Raw genomic sequence first — 17,682 nt, 5'->3', positions numbered from 1 at the left:
TTTATAAAGTAATTCATTCATTTCAAGTACACTGAGACCTACTTATCAATCATTAGCTGAGAGGGGACTATTGTTTTGGAATATATTTATTCCAGACCCTTCGTGGTTTTTTTTATATAAATACAAGAGAAATCAGTTAAGAAACTTCCAGGCTCATGGATCATCTTTAAATGCTACCATTAGAAACTGCAATTTTTCGCATATTCTCCATAAATAAGGAGCAGCAAAAGTAAGAAATCAAACATCAATAATGATAATCAATTATCACTAAAGACAGCAACTGACATCCACATTTACCAAAAACAGAACCCATATTAAAGAGCAGTAATTTTTAGGTACAGCAGAAAAAATAACCATGTAGTGAAAGAAAAAGTATCTCCAAAGCTCACAGCAAGACCCTGGCTTTGGCTTGGAATACAGAATGGACAATCAATCAGGCCGCCGTGCTACACTGTCACAGCCACGTTATAATTAGAGCTAAGCAACTCTTTCATTCCAAACAGTTATTTTTAGTTCTCTGTTACTTTTTGGAAAGGTTACCTTTTTGAACTTCAGTTTCTCAGAGATGGTCTAAACCCAGAAGGAAACATTGTAGATCTACCAAAATGTATTATTTGGGTGCTCTGAAAAAATAATGCGTGTGTGCGTGTGAATGGGGTGTGGGGGATGCTCTCATAACTCCAACTCCATGCCTGCATGCTATAAGTTTCTTCTCCTGTATGATTCTTCAAAAATTCTTATCTGGTAAATCAATGTTCAGATGCACCATGGAGGGAGTAAAAAATCTATGGATACTATATATATGTCTCAAAGTAACAGAGTTCATATCTTGGGACTAGAAAACTGTAAAATAAATACCTATGGGAAAGACACAGCTCAGGCCCTTACAGATGGTTGCCAAAAGCTTATTTAGATCCAAAAGCTACACCAGATGTTTTGTTTCCAGAAACTGCTGGCACTATTTAATGCTGCAACCTAAAAAAATATATTTCTCTTATACTTAACTGAACAATCGTAGGCAAAGCAGTTTTAAATAAATTTTTAAAGGCCAATGCAAAATTAGGTTCTGTAATATCTTAACACACATGCTTAAATTTAAGCAAATTTTGATTTCACATCCCAGATGCACATTTATTTTTACAGAGGTCTCCATGGCAGTGGCCAGCAAGCAGCAGGGCAGCGTAGCAGAGAGCAGACTGCACCAGGGAGGTGAACACTGGGGTTTAATCCAGATCTGCTAACCCGCTATGTGAAGTCTGGGTAAGCAGGCTGTTAATGCTGAGATGCTTGGATGCTAAAACGATGGACCTTCAATTTATTTATAATAAATTCAAACTTTTTATTACTTGTAATGCTTTACCCGCCCATAGTAAAATTTTTAGCAGCCTATAAATCACTGGCTAATAATTTTCTCTTTCTACTCCACACACATAGCATTTGCACAGAGTTTTGTTCAGTCTCTTCACTGAGCTCATGTGAGTCTCTCAACAATCCAAGGAGTCGGGGAGGCCAGAGAGCAGAGCCCCCATTTCACAGACGCACAGGCTGAGACTTAAGGGATTTAAGTAGGAGGGCTGAGACTATCCTTCAATTCTCCCAAGATCCAACACCATCATCTCTCTACCAAACCACCCTGATGCCAGACCAAAGACGAAGAAATTTTAGAAAACTCTTTTTCTCATCTATAAAATTAAAATAGTCAGCCAACTATAGATCTATTTTCATCTACCTCTGCAGAATTAAAAGCTTTATTAAGAGAACATAAATTTATTCAAAACCATTATTTGGACAAATGGGAGAAAAAAAAAGAATTAATAAAAGGCAGAGGCAAGAGTTATACTCACCACACACAAAGCCATCTGGGCTAACAGCAAAAATACTTCTTCCTTTTAGCAGCTGAGGATGGGCACAACTGGCATTTACAAAGCTCTGAAAGTTGTTTTCCGCCACCCACTGTGGGAGCCATTTTAGCTGGCAGTCGCACAAAAGGCTTGATGTATTTAAATGCCTGGGGAGAGTAATTACGTTCAATTTGTTTTGTATGAAATGCAGATTTCTACAAGTAAACTAAACTTGAGTAACTATTAACAAAGCAATGAATGTGGAAACCAAATACACACATCCCATGTAATAAATACGCTAGAGTCCATCTTACAATGCAAGAAATGTAACCAGTACCATTTTTTGTTATTGTTCTTACCTACCTACTGAGCTAGAAGTGCTGATATATCAAAAATAGCTTCCTACAGAAAACTTGTCACTATGATTAGGCACCAGGTCCCACAAATTTAAACTGCAAATTCACAACAGAAAGAAAAAGAAACTCCTCTTTTCAGCAAAGAGAGTCAATAACCAACTCCTTCTGCTTTCCGGCATAAAGATTAAGTAATGTTAAGAATGTGCTAGACACTTGTTCTAGATAATCTAGGATAACACACTCCTTGATGGTTTCCCCCTCTACGCTTTATTTGAAACTCTTGGAAAGAAAAGAAAAGCTCACAATTGTTGAAGTTTCTTCATTTGTGAAAATGCATTGCCTTGTAATGACATGATTGCGTTGTCACTCAGATCTCTGAAAACAACCAAAAACAAATACATTAGAGTGAATTATAGTCACTGAGTGCCTTCAGACAAAGGTTGGGCCAACACTGCTCACCCCACTCACCAAACAAATACTCTATGTGCTGAAATGCACAAATGGGGTGACTCTCGAAGAACCCATTAGGAAGCCTGAATTGATGGAAGAACAAGGATATTTGTACCGGAGGCAGGTTCTGTTACGGTGAGAGAGTCCCTTCTCATCACCATGGACAGGTTATTTGACGCATAAGGGCCTAAGCTGTTCTCCTGTATTATTTTATTGTATTTCTCATTATTCAAATTAGTAACCATTAGTAACTTCTAAATACACAAATAAAATTCCTCATAATTACGCTTTCAAAAAATCATCATGTATAGAATACCTTCTATGATATGCAGTGTTAAGTGATTCATATTTACATACATATTATTAAATTTATTCCTCACAGCAATCCAAAAGAAAATGGTATTACTACCTTGCTCAACAAGAACGGGGCAGCTACGATCTGAACTCAATTATTTTCAATTTCAAAACCTACACCCTCGGTCACTAGCCTGTTCTTGCCACACACAGCAGACAGTAAGGTGTTCAGACAAGATGTACTTGTTAAAAAAAACAAACACTTCAGGCAGGACATTCATAAAATGAGAGAATATCCTGGGCTGATTTTATTTTTAACTAGTGCTTACAAGCAGTGTGAATGAAAGGACTCTCCACAATGATTACTGCTCTGTTTTTTCTTACAGGAGTCAGAGTATAGAAAGGGATTTTTAATGAGACAAGTGGCAGCAGAAGACAGAATGAAAGTACCAACCATGGGCAGAGAAAGAGGCTGGGAGAGTCGAGAAGGTTCAGAAAATTGAAGCAGAGGTTAATCCTCCCCTGATCCACTAATTCTACTTTCCCAGAAATGCAACGGGTCAGATGACAAACGCTTTTGCTTAGTTTCCCTTTGAAAATAAATTTGTTTCAGTAAGGCCAGCCATATAGGTCCACCCTTCCAATTTCTGCTTTGTAGAATCACCCAACCACCACCTGAACTGCTGCACCGTCAGTACGGCTACAATCCAAACCTCCCTCAGACTGACAGGTAAGTCAGAAGATGACAACAAGGTGATCCACAGACAACAGCTAAATCGTCACTCTCAGTACACAGCACAGAGGTGGCTACAAACCAAATATGTATTTTAAATGATAACTTCTTTTTGTCCCACTTAACAGATATCAAAACTTCTGGCTACAAGCATTCCTTAACAGTCAGAGAGCACAGATTTTATATTACTCTGTATTTTCACTGTACAAGTATAAATCACATGCCCAGGGTTACGAGCAGCTGGGTGGTTTGGTGCTCATGCAGGACTGACTCCTATCAAGGTTGGCTAGCTTGCTCTGCCAGGGGCTGAAAATATTTGAGCTCCTAAATGTCATTTCAAAAATGTATGCCAGGAGTGACTGAGGGGAGCAGGGGCAGGGAGTGTGAAGGCCAGAGCTCACATGAAGTAGGGACATTGTGAGGCAGAGGCGGCCCTGGCTTCAGTCCTGGTTCAGCCAGTTGCTAACCGATGGGTTAGCAGTAAAAGAGAATAAGAAAAAGAACGAAGGGGGCAAATTGGTCGTCTGTTTTATAATTAAACAACAGTAACAATGAACGAACAAAAGTTCTCCAAGTAGTGTTAATACCCGCCTAATGTCACAGTCAAGGACTGCCAGGAATTGTCTTTTCTGATCTTTAAAATCCAAGTCTCCTTAACTGTCCAATGGAATCAACGAACCCTCAGAACCTCCACTTCTTAACTTAAAAATAAAGGTAATAATAGCTATTGAATAGTTTTCTTGTGAGGAGTAAATGAGACAATATATATAAATACCTGGCATGATGCCTGATGTGTGGTGGATGCACAATAAATGATAGGGTTCTTTTTAATTAAATTATCACCACTTGAGAAAAACAACTAAAAGAAAACCCAATAATGCTATGCAGCAAGGTCCTTGAACGCAAAGGAAAATATGTAGCTGTTTACCTCATATAGATATAGACAGATACACAGACAGGTACATAGATAGATAGATAGGCAGATGGATAGACAGGTAGGTAGAGGACAGGTAGATGTGTAAATGTCTTTACGGTACTGAGAAGATAAGGACAAAATTACATTCTAGTTTGTTTTATCACACATAAGCAGATCATCTCAGGCTACCTTTAGGGGAACTAAATTCAGCTACTCACAGATGTTCTAATGCATCCAAACCAGTGAAGGCTTTTTTGGTAATAGATCGAATCCGGTTTCCCTGGAGTATTCTAGGAAAAAAAAAATAAATAAATTGGAACAGTTAATAAAAGCCATTTTGAGGTGGAATTCTCATGAAAAGAATTGCTCTTTAAATCACTTGTGAATAATTCTATTTCTTTTGATGAAACAATATATCCTGTAAAAATATATCTGTGCCATTTATTTCGGTAATACAGTTCAGCATGGTTTTCAAAGCATTCAGCAGAAAACCCAGTACAAATAGGTATTCGATAAGTTCCTCTGATGGTTAAATTAAAGCAGTGATTTTCAAAGATTTTTTAGGAACAGAAGAAACTTTATTCCAACTAAACTGTTTTTTAGGAACAGAAGAAACTTTATTCCAACTAAACTGTCTCAGAACTCTAATAAATAAGGCAGCTAATAGAGACTCTATAGAGAGATAGAGACAGCTAATAGAGAGCAGCTAGTAGAGACTCTCACCTCATCCTCCCTCCCCGTGGATACTTTCATCATCCACAGAAGTTTAGGGCCATGTGTAAGTCAATTTGAAGACCACTTGCTTAAAACACAGAATTTAGCCATCTACAAGGCCATTTTATGGGTAAATATAAGCATATTTTTATCCTGTATTGCTTGAACCCTATTGCAGTATTATCAGTGGACACTAGATCACTTCATTTAAAAATTCCCGTGAGCAGAGTGCAACATCGAAAGTGTCAAATGTTGAACTTAGTAGGGGCACTAACTTTACACAATGATAATCCCAAGAGTCTAAGCACTCAAAACAATTTAAAATTACCCAGATATTAAAATAAGTTTAAACTAACCAGAGTGTTGAATAAAACCACTGTACCCAAGGAAGAAAAGTCATCCACATCTTACAACAGCTCTCATTGGCAAAATGACAAAAGGTAACAACCATTTAAGCACCTATTTCTAAAACTCTTCCAAGACGTCAACCTATGGAACTGATTCAAATCACAGCAAAATGTTCAGGTCAGAGGGTGAAGCAAACCATACTCACAGCCGCCTCAGTTTGTCAAGCCCAGAGAAAGCACCATTCATGTCTTCAATAGTCCAGGAGATTTCATTGTTCTTCAGATCCCTAATCAAGAAAAGGAATGTTCCTGAAACTAGTATCAGGTACCGAACACAAGACACAGCACTCTTTAGAGACACGCTCTGAAGGCTAAGATCACCACCCAGGTGGATGTAATTTGTAATAAATTCCTCATAATCCCCCACATCAACTCCACCCTTTTCGAAAGAACAGAAAACTTTTCCTCACTCCGACATACCACTCACACCCTGCCCCCCTCCCTCAACATTTTACGGTTTCACCCGAAATCAGGACAGTCGACTCTGGCCCTATTAATTCCTCTATCAACATGACTAAGTTCTGAAAGACTTGAATAGTCTGAAAAATACATTAAACTTTAAAACCACTGCCCCAACCACACAAGCAGGAGTTCGCCAAAGTATACAGCATGTCTTTCAATGATGTAATGCTTCGAATAGGGAATGGAGAAAAAGCTTCTGACGGTGCAAAAATCAAACGCCCATTGCACAACATGAAAATGAACATTTGAGAGCTTTTTCAAAGGTCAATTAATCCAACTCCCTCTTCTTAGGACAGAGGTCAAGTCTGGATATCACTGGTATGATAAACGGGCATCTTCCTCTGCTGCCCTTTGTCTATCTTTTTGCTTGGGGTAATTTTTAATCTGCATATTATAAAGAAAAATTAGTGGATTTAAAATTGTTTCCCTCTTGAGCGGTTACCAACTTCCTGGAGATCCTGAGAAGGCCAACTGTAATCACCCAAACAATCTGATCGCTGTCCTTTCTAAGCCCTTTAAGAAACACATATGGATGAAATGGACTGATTTTAATCAAACTGATCTGGGAAAGATTAAGACACTACTTCTGAGGCTGCACACATTTCCTTCACAACAAAGGAAATCTGCTTAGAGAAAAGTGGGCATATTTAGGAACCAATTAGGTTCATGGATGGAGAGCAGAATGTGTAACTTACAAAGTCTTTAAACTGGAAAGGCCCCGGAAGGCACAATCAGCGATGTAGCTCACTTTGTTGTTCCCAATGTGCAGTGTATTTAATAAGCTTAGGCCCAGGAAGCTCGAATCATCCAACCTCGACAAGTGATTGAAAGTTAGGTCCCTGTAAAGAAAAAAGAACAAAAACCAAATAATAGCTTTTCTTTTCCAATGCAACATGATTTGTTTTCCAAAAAACAGGTAATATACGTAAACCAGAAAAATCCTTATTTTAAAAGTCTACCTTCTTAATAATACACAGATAAACATTATTTCTAATCCTAGTAATTAAATAAAAAACATTCTGTTTATTTGAAAATAACCATCATTGCTTCAGCCTGTGCGCCTCAGACCTGAAACAGCAGAGTTGGCTTCAACTTATCACAATAAAAATATGACTAGGTTGCATGTGAAAAAAGCTGTCACCTTGGAAACTCTGTTATGAAAATTTCACAGATCAGAGGTAAGAAGCTCATGCTCTGGCATGATCCCTGCTCTCAAAGCTGAAGAGAATAAAGGCAACTCACAGCTCACTGAGCTTCTGGCAGAACTCCCAGGCATCAGGGCTGATCTTGGTGATGGCATTCTGGCTGAGATGAAGTTCCTGCAGCATCAGCAGGCCGTAAAGCCAGCCCTTGGTAATCTCCGTCAGGTTGTTATGGTCCAGCTGCCTACATTTACCATAGGAATCAAAAGGAAGATCAAAAGTTCATTATCTTGTCTCTTCAAAGGGGACATATGATTACAACCTACTACACAGTCCCATTGTTACTGGATGTTTAGCTTTTGTGATATAAAGACAGCAGCAAAAAAATTCCATGTGCTTATAAATTCTCAGTCACATTACCTGAAACAAAACTAAATACTAAATTATAAATAAGATGGTAAATTATGAGATTTTAACATAGGATTTCAAATAAAAGCTCCTGAATGTTCACTGAGCAATCTATGCTCATAATACCTGCGTAGGAACTGTGAGAACCCACACTTACAAGATTTCCATGTTGCTCAGCCCCCAAAAAGCACCATCCATCAGTTTTGTTACTCCATTTCTTTGCATTTTCAGAGACTTCAGAGCACCAAGCCCTTGGAATGTGAGCCCATCTACATTTTTAATCTTGTTTCGGTTCAGCTCGCTGCATTGGAAATTACAGTTAAATGGTCAGCTTATGTGACAAACTCTGGAGGTAGCAATAAAATGTGACATTACTATAATATAGTTAAACCAGCCAGTGTTAAATTACACAGAATGTTTTAAATTTCTAAACATTTTTATTGAGAACCATTTCGATTTATTAGCAGTGAGTGAATTTCCTTCTGCAAAGTGTGATGTATTTTTTGGAATAATACAATATTGAAACTAGACTACACTTTAATTTCTAAACTGATGTCCATCCATATAGAATTAAATGAATTAATATTTGTTTTTAAGTTATCCAGCATGAGAACAGCGAATGTCATGTGAAAACACTAGGTCTATTCAGGAGCAGGGCCGTCAAGTTTATCCTGTTCAAGCTGCTCACAAAAGTCGGTCATTCTGTTTCACGATCTTCTTAGTTGAATGCTTTCTCTTTAAGGCAGTCGTTCTCAACACTGGTTGCACCCTGGAGTCACCTGAGGAGTTTTAAAAATTACTGAAGCCTGGATCTTACCCCCAGAGGGTCTAAAGTAATTGGTCTAGGGTGTGGCCTGGGCATTGGGATTTTTAAAAGCTCCCCAAGTGTCTGTAATGTGCAGCCAAGGTTGAAAACCACGATACGGTAGGAGCCTGTTCACAGATCATTCTACCATTATTAACGAGACAGTTCTTTACAGCCACTTAAGCTATCAGAGCCTCCTGCAGTTGTCGGTATTATTCTCATAAACCACAGCTGTTGAGAGTCCCCATAATTTCTTCAGTGCCACAATGACGCCTTTGTATGGAGACTGCTCAGTGATTACACTGTTCACTCTTCCAGTAACAACCCAACGAGCCTCGTCAGGCAGGAGCCTGCACTCGGGCTCTCAAAGGGCACTCGGCCACATTCTTGCTTCTCAACTCTTTTTGCCACATTGTGGATTTCAGGGGACAGACACCAAGGGTTTAGAGGAGGTGAGGAAACAACATCTAAGAGGGCATTTTACTTACAGGTGCTGCAGCTGGGGCAGTCTAAACATCTTGGGCGGGATAGCTGAGATTCGGTTCCTGTTTAGCTTCAACACCAGCAGCGTGTTGGCCAAATTGTCAAAATACCCAGGTTCCATCGATGTGACTCGGTTGCTGTTGATATACCTGTTGAAAGTTTGAAGATGAGCTTCCCTTTCAGCTTTCTTTGGAAGCTGAAGTGCATGCATTCTCTATATCATAAAGAATCTCCAGAGAACCTAACCATCATTTGTAACAATGGACACTTAAAATAATCACTCTGTAGGTCCTTGTGGACCAATACTGTAAGATTCACAGGTACTGCTCGGGAAAGAGATATTGGAATATTTGAAGGTTACAAAAATTTGTTAGAGATGCTTATCCACTTTTTATGAAATTCATTTACTAATGAAGCACAGCAGTGGTTTAATTTTGATTATTTTTTAAAAAGAAGCACTTTTCACCCCATACTGTTTTTCTAACAGTCAAAGGATGTCTAATTTTTTTGTAATTCAGAGGTGTAAACACAAAATGAAGACTGTGGTTATCTGGGCTTATAGCAAATTACAAGTCAGTAAGATAAGAAATTTACATTTTTGATCCACCAGCAGTAAAACAGGCAGAGTTCGTTATACTTTCAAGTCGATTTTTTTAATTATAACACGGTATTTTCAGCATAGGTATAAATTTTTGTTAAAGAAATCTTGACTTACAGATATTTGAGTTGTAGAGGTGGAAATGCAGTTTTAAGCTCTGAAATATTATTGTTGCTCAGGTCCAAAGTTTCGAGGGACCGAAATTGTTTCAGATGTTCAGGTAATATTTCAACAATCCTGTTGCCAGCTCTAGAATCAAAGGATAGCACAGGTAACAGGGTTAATGGTACAACAACCTGAAAGGTGAAAAATATTTTCTATTCCTAACTCGTTCTTCAGAAATATGGAAAACTGATTTTCCATATTTTAACTTTTAAAAGTTAAACAGCAACTCTTTAGTCACTTTGATTTTGCATTAAATAGTAAATCATAATACTAGAATATATGAAAAATATTCCTATATAAATATGGGTGTGTTTAATAGCTGTGGTTATCTAAACACTATGCAAATGGTTTGATTTTTCTTTATGTTATTTTGTTAACAGTCCTTCTTCCTTATCATTTTATTAAGTGGTATGTAAAAATGCCTAGGACCAAGATGGCATTCCGGGCACTGATGTGTTAGTTCCTTCTTCCTTCTTCTTGATTCCTAATCTATTTCTAATTCTTCTCTTGGAAAGTACACACACTACAGGTGCCAATGAACTTAAAATACACGGCTTTCTTAAAGCCATGCTAGAGAGATGTCTCTTTCTTTAAGAAACAGCAAGTTTCAAGGCACTGCCACAGTCTTCAAAACCAGTGGATACGCTCCAGGGCTTTGAATATTACAGAAGTATTACAGAAGAGCACCCCACTCTAAATAATCCCTAGGAGTAATTAGATTAAAAATTTTGACATTAACAATCCAAAACACCAGACCATGATGTCCAATATGGCAGCCCACGTGGCTCTTTAAATTTAAATGAATTAAAATTAAATGTTAAAATTCAGTTTCCTAGTCACAGTAGCCACATCTCAGGTTCTCAACAGCCACATGTGCCTGGTGGCTGTCAAACAGGACAGTTCACATACAGAACATTTCCACTATTTATGTGCACTCTACTAGACCACAAATGAAAACACAAAAAAGGGGCCAAATCAACGCTCTTAAAAGGTCATCAGCTTCCAAGGGGAAATTCAGCATTCAATGACCATCCTGCTAGCAAACAGGAATTAAACTGATATGCAGTTTAAAGTAGTTAACCTTCACTTAATGAGGAAACTTAGACAATATATCTCCTATACATGTGTATCTTTCTTAGCAACGTGTATTTCTACGGCTCTTTGAGTTTCGTCAGCTCTTCTGCATTGTTATAACTCACAGGCCTCGCACCATCTCGGAGATTCCTGAGGTAGGTGCACTCTGACGTGTTTTCACAAAACCCTGTACTGCATCTCGACACAGCACCTACCCTGGCGGTCTCCTCTGCCACACGGGGAGCTCCTTCCAAGCAGGGACAGGTCTCTACCCCTCTGTCTTAGAATCTGTGCGGAATGTAATGAGGTTGACGACATATCGGATGCCAAGCCCTGTGCTCAGCATTTTTCCTATATTATGCCATTTAATCAATGACATTTCTCTGTTGTAGATATTATAGGTAATACTAAAATCAGGAAACTAGGGCTTCTAACCAAATGAGTCCAAGCACTTCCCAAGCCACCTCACAGAGTAACCGTGTTGGTCCCAAAGCAATCCATGAGGGCTTGTTTCATAGAACAGTTTCAAACATTTTGGCAATTAAGTTCTTCCGTGGAGATGCACCTCCAGAAAGGCCCACCACCTCCGACCCTCGCAAGAACGCTGAACTTCTGGTTTCACACTAATGTGGGGATCCGCACTGGCTCACTGAGCAGTCATCAGGCCAACACCAAGGATGCCCTGGAAACAGGGCACCCCCCAGTCTGTGCTTGCACCCCAGGTAGATAAGGGGGGCCCCCAGGGGTTTGCACGTATTTGGCATCCAGCAGAGCGGAAGATCTACCTCCTGAATGTGTGCAAACATCGGGTGCCACTTTCCCCACAAGAAAGAAGCAGAGTGGAGAAAATGGGCTGTACGTCTTCTATGGAAACAACAACAAAATAGCAGAACTTCTCAAAATGTTGTTAAAAGCTTCCCTATGTTACTTCTAAGGACTGTGGGGAATCGTCCTTTCTGATCCAAGTCATTGGAGAACTTAACCCCATTTTTTGAAGTAATCCTACACAAGGTAACAAGCATGGGTGGTACATATCCTAAGAGGCGAATTTGTCTGTGATAATAGTAAGATTAAAAAAAAAGGATCAGCAGTCCTGTGTACAAGTCACAAATATGGAGCCCCTCAGACTCCCATGAAGTCTTACAGACTTTGTTGAGAGTCAAGTCAGCCATGACCTCTGATTTTGACCATTTCCCACATCTGGATTCGCCAGTGTCTAAACGCCTTGATCTAGCTGTGAGGTAGAGGGTAATGCAAGTGAGACAATTAGTCAATTTCTAGGTCCCGGAGATGGATTTAGTCCCAGAGACAAGCCACAAGGCCTTAGGTCAGGGTGTGTGGGTTAAACAAAACCACGCTTTTGGGGACAAAAATGTTCTCCTAAATACATAACCCAAATGTTTGCATTACCAGGATGTCCTCCCACAGACAGCTGAGTCACCCCGAAGCGCCCCTCTCTCTCCAGCTCCCTCCCCTGTCTCCAGCTGCTACCTCCCATCAAACTCTGCATCTGGTTTTGGCCCCCAGGCTGTCTGGGGCAAGTACAGCTATGCTTATATTTAACAACAACAGGAAAGCAAACGCTCAGCTATAGATTTTTGCAATAAATGGAGCAAATTGTTTTTTTGTGGGAGGGGGAGGGAGACCCACAGGTGTCTATCACATTGGTCAAATAGAGCTACGAGTTAGATTACAGGCCATACAATCTTTGGTTTATATATTCGTTTGTTTATAAGGTAATTATGAACAAGGTATTAAAACTGCCAATTACTTGAGTGACGAATAAAATTTTCCTTGCAGTTAAAGTACGCTCCAGCCAAAGCCAGCAATTTCCTGAACTGCACACCTCCTAAATGGCAGTGTGAAAGTGCTCAGGGAGAGATGGAGCGTGGACAGGGCCGTCTTTGTGAGCACTGCTTCCCAGCACAAAAATCCCTCACAACTGCCAGGAGAATAGTCCCTGTATCACAAAATGGGAACTCTGTCCTAAAGGAATGGAATTAAATCCAAACACCAGTTTCACATTAGCTCTCAGACTAACTAGCAAATAACCACCTGATATGTACCAGTTTAAAAAAAAAATTGCTTTATATCATGAAAGAAGGGTTAAAAAAAAAAAGGAGACAACTACATTAAAAATTAGATTAAACAATCTTTTTAATCACTGAAAACCCTCAAAATAAACATATTTCATAATGGAGTGGCTCACAAATAGCTGCTGCTAGAAGACAAAGCTTCAATTCAACTCTAGCTTTCGCTTTTCTCCAAATATGGGTAAATGCCAAAACTGATGAACACGTTAAAAGCACTGCAGTTAATTAATAGTTTTGGCAGGAAATGTGCAATGCTTTAACAAAAAACAAAACACACTGTGTGAATACCTTTTTCCATTACTTAAGTTAACGTGGAAATGCCATCTTTCCATTGTTCAAAGATCACAATATGGTACTGCAGGTATTGGAAGGTATTTCAGCCTTGTGTATATGCATCTTAAGGACTACGAATATTTTGGTCATCTATGTCTGTTGATAGTACAAGGTGTTCCACAGTCAAACCATTGCTGAGGTCAAGTATAATTAGTCCCTTGTGGACTTATCCCTGGGGGCTTGGTTGGTAAGAACGAAGATGGTTCTCTCAGGCTTCCAAGAGGCCACAGGAAAAACAGGATTGTCACGTATTTCAGCCTTGGCTTCTCAGGCCCAACAATAATGGTTCTACTTTCTCGCTAATTTCACCTTTCAGCCTTCTTTGCCAAATATCTTTAAAATGCAGAGGCAAACAAGACTTACCATTTTCTTATGATGGTATTTGCTCTTAGAGTGCTGAAGATCTAACAATGAACAAGACGGATCTAGTCCCTGACCTCATGGAGGTTAAATTCTAGTGGAGGAGAACCGGCTGGCAAATGGGGGCAGTCACCAGAGTGCGAAGATAGTGTAGAGATGGGAGGAGATGAGAGCAGGTCAAGGGGAGCCCTGTAAACCATGTTAGGCATTTGGGTTTTATTTCAAGATGAAGTAAGGGGAGGAGGATGGAGGATTTCAAATGGTGGGGTGACTATATCAGACGTGCATCTTAGAAAGGCTGCTCCAGCAGCACTGACAGAAAGACTGGGTGGGAGGCAGGCAAGACCAGGCACAGAAGCACCATCTGCAGGAACAGAGGACAGATGATGGTGTGTTAGGGTGATGGTGACCGTCTGCCTAGACGCCCACTTTGGGGTGAAGCACTGCTCTTCCTCTGGTTCCCAGGGCACAGGGTCTGCTTGTCTCCTCCCCTGACATACAAGCTCCGGTTTCCAGCTCTGCAGCCTCTGGCCCCGGGGACCCAGTTCAGAGTCCCATTCCCTCTGTCTGTCACTGCTGCGCTGTGTGTTGCTGATATAGGAGGCCTTCCAAAGCACAGAGTGCACACTAGCCACGCCGCTTGCTCAGGGGTGAGATGTTCCCGACCAGGACAGCCCAGGACTGGCATTTTAATGTGTCTGTAATCACTAGGAAAACGGAAAAATGTGCTATTCTCATATGTAAGAAATATGCTTGTTTGTTCTGATACTCTGAACACCTGCACTAAATGTAAACCTGGGCTAATTTATGAGCTTAGAGACAGGACCACTTCGTGTGACGATGAGTGGTTCTACCTTGTGACTCACTGTCGTCTCCAGAAAGCCTATGAGTCTCAAAAGAACTTCATGCACTCTTGGAAGGAGAGTCACAGAGTGACATATTCTTTGTTAGTGAGGAACCAGAATATCAGGTTTTTTCACACTGGAATTCCTGAACCAATTAAACTGTAGCTTCTTGATGAATAAGAACTATCTGTCAATAGTCTGAACTGTCTCCTACCCGTTGCACAAGATAACAGGCAGCTTAAGGCTTCGCAGCCATGATGTGTAAAGACACGCAATCCTGGCTACTTCAAAAAGGTATGTGCATGTGGCATTTTCCTTGTAGAGACGGTGTGTGCGGTGAAATTTAATTTGAAACCTTTTTTTTTAAATGTTGCAATGCCCTCTTTTCTTAGAATGCATTACTCTAACCACATCCCTTAAGTTCAATTCAGTCACTGCAGCTAACAAATTGCTGAACGCGTGGTCATTCCATACACCCAGAGCAAGCATATTAACTGTATTGACTGGGCTGTCAGCCTGGCCCCAAGGAAATACCGATTTCTATATACAACTTGCAAGCAACCAGTTTAGCACCATTTATAAAGGAATTACAAGTTGTTAAAGAAAACACTACATTTTGCAAACATGTAGTGTTAAAGGTCACTTAGATTTCCAACAATAATCCCCTGCCACCAAAAAAAAGCTTCCTTGAAAACTACCTTGGCTGCAATAACTAACACCCCATAATATTAGGCTTCTTTTAACAAAGAGACTTGGCAAGCAAAGAACCTCTCCCATGCAGATAAAAATACACTGTCTCTGCTCATCTTTTCTTCTCAAAAGGTAATTAAGAAGTTTCATTAAAAGAACACATGTTTAGACTGGTCCACTGGCACTGTGGCATCAAAGAATAAAGCCAACTGAGGAGTCTTCTGGAAGGAGACAGATCCTTGATTAGGAATTAATGACACTAACTAAGCAGCAAATGAGCCACCGTAGGAGGCAGAGCCAGTTCTTTCGGTAAAAGCCAGGTCAACATAAAGTACAATGATCTTTCAGGCTCACGAACATGATAAAGATGGCCACACTGTTTTAATACAGAGGTCTTACAACAATCAGGCCCTACTTCTGTGCCAATTTTAACACATGTTAAAAATGCAAAAGAAACATGGGTCAAAAACCCATTCACACTACATGCAAAACCGCCCTTTTTGACCCCCAAGCATAAATTCAATTTCGCCCTTTATGGAAACAGAAATTTAAGGGGAAATCCCTTAATTTAGGATGCTAAAGAAGATCCTTACTAAACAATTATTTTAATCTGAAATAATTTAATTACGTATAAAAATTATCTCTAATTTAGTGAAGTTTAAAAATTTTCCCTACCTCTCTTTCGAGGCAGGGGCCTTCCACAGCCATTTTCACACGCCAGACCACTGCTGTGGTTAAGCTGTGAGCTTGAGTCTTCCCACTAGCTTGCAATTCACTTGTGAGAAGAGCAAACTTCTAATTCATCTTTGGTTCCCAGAACTCAGGATTAAATGAATGGGCTAAAGACCCTGAAGTGACCAAGGAATTAGGATTAGTCCAGAAACTCTAGGTCAAACTTTAGATTGGCCCATAAGGATTATCTAAACTGTGGCTCACCGTGCACACGTACATCAGAAAACGGTATGACCGTTATAGCTGCCACCAGAAAAAGTCAACACGAAACTGTGATTCCATACGTTAATCAACCTGTTAAAAGAAGGGTCCCTTTGAAGCAGCAATTCCAACCACAGCTCCCCAGCGAGGAGACTGATTCTGTTCCTGGTCCTCTGTCTTGATCTACTACACTTGGTGAATCTTGATTTTCTCATCTGTCAATGGGAGGAAATGAAACGGAATGACCTCTTCCAGCTCTGAAGAGTTGTGATTCTGGACTGGGTGACAAACACTGCAAATGACAGATTTGTTACAGAGGCTTCATACAATCATGTTAAAACTGCAGCCTCTTACAGAACCTGACCTCACTTTGGGGGGATTTCACCTCTTTCTTCTGTTGGAGTCCCACTGCCTGGCTGCCTAGTCTTCCTCTTCCTTGGTTTACTCCCTCATTTCCCTGGGGCATATCCTCCATTAACTTTCCAAGAAACCAAGTGTAGAGGTGTGTTGTGTTTTTTTTTTTAAATGTTTGGAAATGTCTTTATAGGACTGACAGTTTGGGTGTGTAAAGAGTTTAGATTAGAAACGATTTTCCCGGGCCGGCCCCGTGGCTTAGCGGTTAAGTGCGCGCGCTCTGCTACTGGCGGCCCGGGTTCGGATCCCGGGCGCGCACCGATGCACTGCTTCTCGGGCCATGCTGAGGCCGCATCCCACATGCAGCAACTAGAAGGCTGTGCAACTATGACGTACAACTATCTACCGGGGCTTTGGGGAAAAAAACAAACAGGAGGAGGGTTGGCAATAGATGTTAGCTCAGGGCCAGTCTTCCTCAGCAAAAAGAGGAGGATTAGCACAGATGTGATCTTCCTCACACACACACAAAAAAAGACAGAAAAGATTTTCCCCTATGATTTGCAGACATTGTTTTACTCTATTACAGCAATCACGGATGTAAGTTTGAGGAGCCAGAGCCCGTGCTGATTCCCCCCCCAGAGTTTCTCAAACTTCAGCAGCATCAGAATTGGGGGGAGGGGCTTCTTGAAGCACAGACTGTTGAGCCTCATCCTCAGAGTTTCTCTTCCGGTAGGTCTGGGTGGGACCTGAGAATCTGCATCTCTACCAGGTTCCCAGGTGATGCTGATGCTGCTGGGAGCACACCTGGAGAGCCACATCAGTCCTTCTAGGGGACTGGCTTTGTGTTTTATTTTTTTCCTCCTCTCACAGCTTCTCTTTACTCCTGGTATTCTGAAATTGCACAGTAGTGTAAGTCTTTTTTCTTTTTTCATTTGCTGGCACTCCATAGGGCCTTTCAACCCTAGAAATGTGAGTTTCTTGGTTCTGGGAAATTTTTTTATATGTTTGATAATTTCCTCTCTCCTATTTCCACAGATGTCTCTTTGTGGAATTCCAATTAGATGGTGTTAGACTTCTTACCCGATCTTCCTATTTTCTCATTTCTTCCTCTCCTGTTTTCCATCACTTTTGTCTTCTGGTTCTTCTTTTTGAGAGTTTTTCAACTTTCTTCCAACACTTCTATGACCACCAATTTTTAAAGCGTCTGTTGTTATATTTTTAACTTT

General features: G+C 40.3%; 1 protein-coding gene across 2 annotated transcripts in view; it reads right to left on the bottom strand.

Moving 5' to 3' along the window:
* LRIG3 (leucine rich repeats and immunoglobulin like domains 3) overlaps window positions 1-17,682 on the bottom strand; it is a 45,028-nt gene that overhangs the window by 8,643 nt on the left and 18,703 nt on the right. For both annotated transcript variants that reach the window (XM_058557758.1, XM_058557759.1), the window contains 9 exons: window positions 9,727-9,858; window positions 9,017-9,160; window positions 7,881-8,024; window positions 7,416-7,559; window positions 6,869-7,012; window positions 5,858-5,938; window positions 4,809-4,880; window positions 2,501-2,572; window positions 1,845-2,008 (listed from right to left, as the gene is read on the bottom strand). In XM_058557758.1, coding sequence (XP_058413741.1) covers window positions 1,845-2,008; window positions 2,501-2,572; window positions 4,809-4,880; window positions 5,858-5,938; window positions 6,869-7,012; window positions 7,416-7,559; window positions 7,881-8,024; window positions 9,017-9,160; window positions 9,727-9,858 — 1,097 coding nt within the window. The remainder of the gene's footprint in view (window positions 1-1,844; window positions 2,009-2,500; window positions 2,573-4,808; window positions 4,881-5,857; window positions 5,939-6,868; window positions 7,013-7,415; window positions 7,560-7,880; window positions 8,025-9,016; window positions 9,161-9,726; window positions 9,859-17,682) is intronic.

This window comes from Diceros bicornis, chromosome 17 (genome assembly GCF_020826845.1).
Source record: "Diceros bicornis minor isolate mBicDic1 chromosome 17, mDicBic1.mat.cur, whole genome shotgun sequence".
In the NCBI taxonomy this organism is placed as follows: Eukaryota; Metazoa; Chordata; class Mammalia; order Perissodactyla; family Rhinocerotidae; genus Diceros; species Diceros bicornis.
The sequence above is the reverse complement of the archived record's forward strand: the minus strand, read 5'-3'. Positions and strand labels throughout refer to the sequence as shown.